Source organism: Tauraco erythrolophus, chromosome 7 (assembly GCF_009769465.1).
Source record: "Tauraco erythrolophus isolate bTauEry1 chromosome 7, bTauEry1.pri, whole genome shotgun sequence".
Taxonomy (NCBI): Eukaryota; Metazoa; Chordata; class Aves; order Musophagiformes; family Musophagidae; genus Tauraco; species Tauraco erythrolophus.
Window position 1 is genome coordinate 63,872,424 of NC_141471.1, and position 9,748 is coordinate 63,882,171.

A 9,748-nucleotide genomic window follows, 5' to 3' on the forward strand; every position below is an offset into this window, starting at 1 on the left:
CTAAAAACATCATGCCCCTTCTAGAAAAGGCACAAAAAACAATTCTGTATCCGTTTTAAAAACCACTGCACGGGGCAAAAGTATGTTTAGTACTTAGAAAAATATAAACTTGGGCATATCCCCCTCTCCTTGCAACACTGGCACGAGTGAACGGATGGAAGAGCCCGCTCTGTTACTTCTTCTGGGAAAGATGGGTGGAGAGAGGGGGATGAAGAGGAGGAAGAAAAAATAATGCGTATTATAGGTTATTTATTATATAACTGGCTAAAAAAGAATATTGGAGGCACTGTTTGACCAGCCAGATGAAACCAAGCCCATCCAGAAAGGAAGGTCAGGACTAAGAACGCCTCAACGTGGCCACCAGTACTCCAGTTTGTTCGCCAACTCAAGTGAACCTTCCCAAGAGCTTTTCTGCAAGAGGGACGCAAGTTCGTATCGAACAAGATGGCCTGTTTGGGGTTTATACTATTCTTACGCTCTCTACAGGACAACAAAACCCAATCCCTACACGAGTATCGTTGTTCACTCACTCAGGGGTCCGGTCTCAACGCCGGCAATTCATCCAGGTTCAGTTTGCACCACTCGTGACCCAAAGGACTTCAAGCCACGGCTCTAATTTGCTGAGGAGGAAGCGCTGCTTAGTTACTACCCCACAGAACAGCAATTTAAAATAACGGTCAGATTTTTCACCAAACTCCAGTGATATCTGGAGAGGGCTTCTACAGGCGAGCGACGCGAACAGAAGTGGCATACTCCGCGTCTCAAAGCCATCTGACGCTCTCCAAAGCAGTTTTGCTCTTCGGAAACGGGAAGAAACCAAATGCTGCTCCCAAGTTTTCCACAACAGGTATTTAAACAACCAGGTTTCAACACCCACAAAGAGAGTAAACACTTGTGGTTAGCAAGATCTATTTAACAGATAACAACACAACCATTTCAAGTCAGTTAATTATAACACTTCCATAGGCACCCCCAGCTCTTCAATCCCCACCATGTTAATACTATTTAGATACTACAAGTGACCAGACTTAACTGGCACAGGTATTTTGACTGAGAAAAGGAAAAGATTGCCATCTTTTTTATTGCTACCAGCGCACTGGGAATTTGAAGGGCCAATGGATGTAAAGGCTACAATCACTTCTTCAGTAGATAAAACAAAAAAAAAAAAAGGTTGAAAAATTAGGAGGGCTTAAGAACACAAAAAAAAAAAAAAAAATCAAATAAATGCTTTTCATGTGGTTTATCTCAGTATTTTACCAACATGATACGTTTTATTGTTTAGAAAAGACGACGACATTGCAGAAAAATAAAATAAAATTTGGTTTTAACAGGACAAATGTTTTACATGATGGTATAAAAAGTATAACGAGAGCCTGGAGGGGAAGAAAGGGAAACAGAACAAAACAAAAAAAAAAAAAAAAACCAACAAAAAACCACACAACCCAAAAAACCCCACTACTCCAGAAAAAGTAAAAGCTAAACCAAATTCCAGATGTGTAAGTCTGAAGGTTTTAGCTTTTTCAAACAGACGACTGCGTGTGCCTTTCACAAGGACAGTCACAAGGGAACCAGACTTTTTTGCACCACTGCACCCTTCAACGGGCCAGTCTGGGAGCTCAGAGGAACACCCCACACTGCCAGGTGGGTCGGCGGGCGATTCCGGATCGCTTTGAGCTGGTATAAAAGGCTGGTTCACCCATCTAACGGATCATCTTTTATGTTCAAACTGTGCTTAAGATTTCTCAGTTCGGACATACTGAAGCCCAGCAGCACGGAGGGTTTGCGGTTATTTATCGCCTTCAAGCAGATATTCCTCCTTTTTCCAAAGAACGCCGCCACATCGATTTTCCACGCATAGACCAGCAAGGAAAGTAATTCAATCTCTTTTTTAGAAGGATAGGGCCTCTTGTGAAAGTAGTCTGTCAAAAACTGTTTCTGAGCCTCATACGAGTTGCAATCATACGGCTTAGGATCTACTGCAAGAAAGCGAAGATCCTCGCTAGGAGGAAGCTTCTTCATCTCAGTCCTAGTATTCACCTTCTGGCGTTTCAAAGGCACTACCCCGGAATTCCCTTCTTTTTCTGGAGACAGAGCTATGCCAGCACTTGAGCTCAGAGGCTGCTGTTCCTTATTCCTTTGGTCTTCTGCAACTGAGCAGGAATCCGACTGCTTCCTTTTCGCAGAATCGTGCTTCTCACCGTTGACTAACAGCAGCTCTTTCTTCTCGGCGCGCTCCAGCTGCATCTTCACGCTGGAGTTGCTGTTTTTGGGAGCGCTTCTGCAGCGGAGCAGATGCACGGCGATAGCTGTCAGAGTCATATTTCCAGTGTACACGCCACAACAGTGGATGCACTTGAAAGCCGGAGACTTCAAAATCGTATGCACGGTGGGCATGATGTGATGCCGGTCTTTCAAATGCGTTTCATAAGTTTCTTTGCTAACAAACGTACCGAGGCAGAAGGGACAGGTCAACGCTTTCTTGTTGCACCTGCTGTTGGCTTCTGCTGCCTGAGGCTTCACTTTGATGTAAACGGGGACAAGTGTCCTCGAATTCAGCCCGGCGAGCACCGCCAAATGTACTTCTCTTTCACCAATCTCTTCTTTTGGTAACACTGTGCTGAAATCAAAGTGTGGAAACACAAGGTCACCCTGAGCATCGTTACCTAGCTGAAATCCTCTGTTGCTGTAATCGGCATGTAACTGCTTTTTCCCGTTGTGCGTAGTTTTATTGTGTTCCACGAGGCTTTTTATGTCATGGAAAGTAACTGTGCAAAACAAGCAAGCTAAGCCATGGACCAGGAGATGTTTCATGAGCTCCTCCTCACAGAGAAAATACTTACAGGAGAAACACCGGACTGTCTTTTCTGTCATCCATCTCAGAAAGGGCGCGCAAGCTGCCAGTTTGTCGGGTTCCAGGGCTTCCTCAGTCTTCACTTCACCGTGTTTGTGGGCCACCTCCATGTGCACCTGGTAGACATTTGATGGGAAGAGCTCATTACAAACAGGGCAAGTCTTCCACTGCTTGGCCTGTCTGACGGCCTCACTTGTTTCGGGACTGGCTGGGGAGGCTGGTAAGGAGATGCTGTGAGACGTTAGCACCACCGGAGGAGAGGGTGCGCTCGCCGGCGACTGGGACAACTGAGTCACCGCCCCAGACTGCATGAGTTGGATGGGCACTTGCGGCGGCGTAACAGTTGCTACTCCACCACCAGCAGGTACGGGCAAAGTAACCGAAAGCGGGGAGAGCGTGTAGGTAGGTATCCCGTTGACCTGCTTACCAGTTGGAATCAACTGCCGCAGGATAGAGCCCGCCGTCAAAAAAGTTGTGTTTTGAGAAACTGCAGGCGGAACTGGCTGATTGACCGGGATAACTGCTGGGGCAACAGGCTGGTTAAGCTGAACAAAGCCCGGTCTGACGGGTGGTCTGACAGGAACCACTCCGGAGGCAACAGGCTGGTTAAGCTGGAGAACCCCCGACGCGACTGTCTGCGCCACAGGAAAGACCCCGGGACCCACGGGCCTGTTTATATTCCCAAGTGACTGGTTGACGGAGAGAACTCCTGGTGCCACCGGTTGGTTGACGGAGAGAACTCCTGGTGCCACCGGCTGGTTGACGGAGAGAACTCCTGGTGCCACCGGCTGGTTGACGGAGAGAACTCCTGGTGCCACCGGCTGGTTGACGGAGAGAACTCCTGGTGCCACCGGCTGGTTGACGGAGAGAACTCCTGGTGCCACCGGCTGGTTGATGGAGAGGACGCCTGGTGCCACCGGCTGGTTGACGGAGAGGACGCCTGGTGCCACCGGCTGGTTGACGGAGAGGACGCCTGGTGCCACCGGCTGGTTGACGGAGAGGACGCCTGGTGCAGCCGGCTGGTTGATGGGGCTGACAGGTTGGGTAACAGGGAGCGTTCCAGCTGCAACTTGACTATTTATAGCACCCAAGGGTTGATTGATAGGAAAGAGCCCAGGCCTGACAGGTGGATTAAGAGGAAGAACTGTGGGGGCCACAGTTCTATTTATGGTCCCAACAGAGTTATTAAGAGGAATAGCTCCAGCCCTCACGGGCTGATTAAGGGGGAGCCCATGGGAAACAAAGATGGGCTGGGAAGGTGAAGGCTGAATATTAACGTTACTCTGACCTACAGGAAGATTATTAGATACGAGAGTAACGTGCGACGGGGTAACGACCGGAGCTGCAGTTGTGTGTGGAACGCTACCAGAGGCACTTGGAACAGTCAGCGACGTGGCTGTGTTCTGAACTGCTTTTGCCTGCACCACACTCTGGTTTTGATTGTTCTGTGGAAACGCAAGCTGGATGCAAGCCGGAGCTGCGGCAGAACCCACGGGGGCAGCAGCAGGCCCTGCAGATGGAGCAGCCACCGCCACGCTCTGGGGAGGCTTCGGAGCAATATGCATTTGTTTCACGAGTCCTGGCTTCCTAATATGTTCTGAAATCACAGACCGAAGTTTGTTCTCCAGGTCTCGGTGTGTTTCAGCTGTCAAGACGTGATACATTAAAGAATCTTGGCTGTTTGCAGAAGCATTACATTTTTTACAGTAGTGCTCAATAAAATTCTCTTTACTTTCGTCAGATTTCTGGCCAAAATACGTACTTATTAAATTTTGAAAATGGTTCATCAGCACATGTTTCTTCATATTGTAATACAACGTGTCTGTATATTGACATTTTAGACATGTAAAGTTTATGATGTCACTCCTGAATTGTTTCATGCCATCCAAAATGCTGACCGTATAGTTCTGTACTCTTTTATTAGACGAATGAAACATCCGGATATGTTTTCCCACTATTTTGGGATCAGAAGCAAATGCACATTTTGGGCAAGGAACCACCAGCTCTTGGTCCATCTCATCCTCATGGTAACGGTGCAAGTGGTTCTTGAAGGAAGTAAGCAACTTTGACGAGAACTTGCATAAGCTACAGCAGTACGGCTTTGTTCTGTATCTCTGCAAATGAAACAAAAACATCCACTTAGAAAGTGCCAGTTCCTAAATCCCTCTTATCTGCTTGAAAGTAAGTCTGCATCATCACCTGTCAAAAATGCCTTCACTGGACGCATAGCATGTATCTTCTCACAGTTTCATGGAGATCTGTTTTTGAAAAGCAGACTTAAAGATGACAAAGGGAGAAACATCTGTGCCCTTTTTGTTTCTTTCTGATTTATTAAGAAGCCATAAGTGAGTTAATTTCTCACAGTTCACAAGAATTAATTCTGAAACCCTTTTTTAAAGATGGGAATCATGCTAAGAAGAATTTGTATGCCACCATACACAGGAGGTGAAGCCTTAGCAATTAGGAACAGCAGTCTTGTTAGTATGACACTTTTAAAGCCTCACTCAGTTCAGGGCAACCTTCTATCTACTGGAGAAAAAGAGAGAAGAGGCGGGAGAGGTTTTTTGTGTATTTCAATACTCTACCCTTCACTGAAAGTTCTCCTAAAGTACCTCTCCCAGCAAAGCCAGAAAAGACATTCTTTAGGAGCCAGGTTAACAACAGAAAGAGGAAGGAGTAAAAAACCCTTTATGATAAAGTAACAATGACCTCTTTGTATTACCTCAACACAGCGGACATCTCATCAGTCATCTCTTTAAGGAATTTCCTCTAGCACACTCATGATAGAACATATAGGTTCTTCTCTGAAAAATATTTTAACCGGATAACAATAAACCTAACTATCTTCCATTAAACAGTGGTTTGCTCCCTCAATTACATGTCACTTGACAGCATTACTTTTCACACCTGTATGAACGTTACTTGCTCTTTCCGAAAAACTGGTAGCCCTGTCAGCTATTTTTCCTCATCAAATTCCAAGGAAGTTAACCCTGGGCTCCTACCAAAAAACTACAGTATCAGTCCCAGCAACATCCAGGTGATAAATCTGCACTCTCAGCCATCCAGTCTGTTCCCTCAGAGGTGTTCTCCACCTTACTGACTTCCACCCCTTCGGAACCACCACCCAAAGGGAAGGAGCTGCTGCACCACCCCAGCACCCAGCCCAGCTGCATCTCCCACACACGTGTCACAGACACGGTGTGAGGAACTGTACCAAAAATCTCTGCAGCTATTTTTTTTTTTTTGTCATTTCATACAGCCATGATGATGTCATCTATGAGCAGTACTAGAAGATTCATCTCCTGATGATAACCAAGAGAGAGGTGCAGTGAGAACACCCTGCAAGCGATCCGAGTGCTGAATTAATTTACTATTCCGTAGTAACGATGTTTTTACTTCTTACACAAACAAGCATCGTAGCATACCACTACGAAACCACTCCAGTACCTGCACACTGGTAAGTCTAGCAGAAATAATGTCCCATGCCTTCTTAGACCATTTTTTTTTTTAATAATACGGCAGGTAAAAATTATGACACTTCAGCAAAAGAAAAAAAAGTTCTGCACCTCAAGTTCTATCTAATTAGGACAAATCCTGAAATCTCACTACTTAGCTCAAAAAAAAAAAACCACACCACCAACAAAAAAATCTCCCCCAAAATCTGTTTCAGCAGACTAGAAGTATGTGGAAGTCTGCTACTTCGACGTTTTCTGTATGAAGTAGAACCCTTCCACACAAACACCTTAGACAATCATTTTGTCAGCACATTCTTGCACAAGCACCTGAGCTGCCCTTCGTGTACGCAAGGGCTACTACGGTCTACTAGTGGTATCCTAGTTTTACAGGAAATCTGGCAAAATAAGAATTCTAAGCCTGTTAGGAAAAACAAAGCGTCTTGAAGATTGACCAACACAACCCTAAACTGTACAAATGGAATCCAGAAAGGGTTATTAGAGGCATCCAGGAAGACTCAATTAGTCCTCCTCCAAAGAACATACCCCAGAACGCAGTAACGCTTTCCGTTGTGTAGTCTCACATTCCCCACAACCTAGAGATAAGCAGAAAGACACAATAGCCTCCAAAAAACAAAATTCCTCCAAAAACCAAAGTTCTTCCAGAATTATTAATGCCTCCTTAAAAATATTACTAATGGTAGAAACCACCACCTCACCTAAACAGACATCATCTCCAGACTACTGAGTTTCCAATGCAGCTCAAACTACTTACTTTCCCCTTACAGCAACAACTTTGGAATAGAACATCCTGAAGGACCAACTTCTTTTCTCCCAAATCTGTGCAGCACGATGCCAAGACACGTGACTGACATGTATGGAGGAACCACAGTTGCTCAAAGAAAACGGATAGGAACAAGTTTTGTCTCCAAAAGACATAGCTAGGCAAATCTGTTCCACAGCAACACATCACAAACTCCACATGGAAGTTTATCAGATCAGAGTCCAATTTTAGTTTTTGGACAGATATAGATACTACCGGTCATGCTGATTAGCCAAGTCAGCATCTGTATTTCTCCCTTCTAGTAAGGGATCAGGTCTCTCTGCCTGGTCTCTCTCCAGACAATAGGGATGAAAGAAGATTCCCTCTAGTGCACGATTTTTAGTGCTTTTCCATTTTCACTGAAATGGCTAATCATTTTTGCTAAAGGACTGTGGATGGAAGATTGGGAAAAACAAACCCTTCATCTTAAGTTTTAGACAGGAAGCTTCATTTGCTCTGTCTTCATCCTCCTTTTTTCCCTGTTTCATGTCCGGGGAGGAGAGGGAACCTCCCCTGCTCATCCATCACAGATGTCCCAACACTGAATTTCTTCCTTTAGTCAGAAGGTGTATGAAAGGCAAAAGAAGACAGAATCAGCAAGGCTAGAGCTCAAGTAACTGGAGCCAGAGACTTGATAAAAGGAGAAGTTTTCCATGTGTATAGAGAAGAAATTAAGATTAAAAAGGAGGGTAGAGAAGAAAGAGGCCATCAGACCCATTAATGGGATTTATTCCATTCACCTAAAGGTAGTCTCCTGACTGATGGTAACCACATACCTGATCTGAAGAGGCGAGATGCCACCTGGCTCTGCAGACCTAGACCAGCAAACACTTGAGTCACATTTCACTCTCTCATCCACTAATTCATGTGAACGGATGAACCTCCAGTTCATGGAGGTGAACCAAAGTTCAGGAAAGGCAAACTAAGAGACAAAGGTCCTGAAGGGTGGGAGGGGCTCATTTTCTACTAAATGACAGTTTGGCAAAGACCGAGTGTCTTTGGTTGGACTGTCCGTTAAGGGCTTTGTTAAAAAACCACAACTATTGCACTCAGCCTCAGTTTGTTTTAAAGACAGTAGAGGCAGAGATAAACTCTTCTAAACCATTACCTTTTGATCCAGGATGAAAAGAGCAGACCCACTGCTGTTGACAGGCCTTCCTCATGGAAGCAGTGAGGAGACTCTTCAGCAAGACTGAGAAAAGACTACCTTTTCTTCTGGGTATACTGCTATGCTCTACACAGTATCTTAGAAACTTGCTAGAACATAAAGTTCTAGAAATCCCTTGGTCTACTCATCTCAATCCTGCCTTTCCTGTAGATTCTAGCTTCACACAAGATTCCAGCTATATAGAACTAAAAGCTGTTTCACATACACAAATCTAACTGGAATATGTTCTCCACTGCAACCCCATCCCAAGCTGCTGCTGATAATTTCAGCTTAATCCACCCATATCTATGCAATCACATTTTCACCCTTCCAGGGAAACAAGAAGCATGACGTATACAAGAGCATGTTAAGACTACACATCAGATGAGGCTAAAAAGGCAGAACATTAGTGTGACATCCTAAACGCTGGCGTTCAAGTTTGTATCCTTAAAGACAGCAAATGGCATCTACAGTCCTTATAACCAGCTGCACTACAGGGAAGAACACAGAAGAAATGAAAGATTACTCCCTGACTAATAGTACTTGGAAAACAGATGTTCAAGTCTTTTTTTTTCATCATAAAAAAGCGTATTTTAACTTTTCCAGGACTTCTGAAAGTGATAAAATTCAGTGAGTCCACATGCACCTCTACCCAGAACTTCTAACACACACATACATACCTTTCTTTTGCCCACAGACTCCCAAGGAGAGACATCACTCCATGAAGTGTTGCAAAAGTGTTTTTCACCTGGGTCAAAACTTTGAAGACTCTAAAAGAATAAAGAACACAAGGAATAATCTGCTTTTGCAGTCTGTTCTGAATACAAAAATAGTCTCGATATAGAGCAAGAAAAAAAAAAAAAAAGGAAAAACCACACAAACAGAAGATGAATGTAAAGTCCATACAGCATTCAGATAGAGGTCTCCAAGCTCTCAAATAAAATACTACTCTGACATCTCTTTGATTTATTTTATCTCCTGTTCATATGACTGCCTTGCAATATAGTAGGAATTCTGAACACTTCATAGTTACTGAAAAAAATACAGGTGTGAAAACATTCACACTTTAATTTTATTGCTTCTAGCCAAGTTTACAATGAGAACCCCGTGCTGGAGCAGAGATGCCTGAGACTGAAGGAGGTTGTAGAAGACTGTCTCCCATGGGAAAGGATCCCACGCTGCTGGAGATTAACAGTGGGGCAGAGATGCACCTGCAGTCCATGGGAAGGGACCCCAAGCCAGAGCGGGTGGCTGCACCCTAAGGAGCCCTGACTCTGTGGGAAAAGCACGTACTGGAACTGCCTGACGGGTAAGGAATGAATTTTGCAGGAAGGAGTCATGTCGGAGTCGTTCGTGGTGAGCTGTCTCCTGTAAGAAGGGACCTCACGCTGGAGCAGGGGAGGAGTGTAAGGAGCCCTTCTCCTGAGGAGGAAGAAGCAGCAGAAACAGCGAGCGATGAACTGACCTGCAGCCCC

At 44.9% G+C, this 9,748-nt stretch overlaps 1 protein-coding gene across 1 annotated transcript; it reads right to left on the bottom strand.

The window, feature by feature from the left end:
• Window positions 1-897: 897 nt before the first annotated feature.
• Window positions 898-8,984, bottom strand: ADNP2 (ADNP homeobox 2). Its single transcript, XM_086614601.1, has 3 exons — window positions 8,954-8,984; window positions 6,850-6,899; window positions 898-4,965 (listed from the first exon to the last, which is right to left on the bottom strand). The coding sequence occupies exon 3, from the start codon at window positions 4,864-4,866 to the stop codon at window positions 1,693-1,695; it is 3,174 nt and encodes a 1,057-aa protein (XP_086470727.1). The 5' UTR covers window positions 4,867-4,965; window positions 6,850-6,899; window positions 8,954-8,984; the 3' UTR covers window positions 898-1,692.
• Window positions 8,985-9,748: the final 764 nt, after the last annotated feature.

What these genes read in the sequence shown, in the direction of transcription:
- ADNP2 (XM_086614601.1), bottom strand. Translation starts at nt 4,866, where the DNA reads ATGGACCAAGAGCTGGTGGTTCCTTGCCCAAAATGTGCATTTGCTTCT.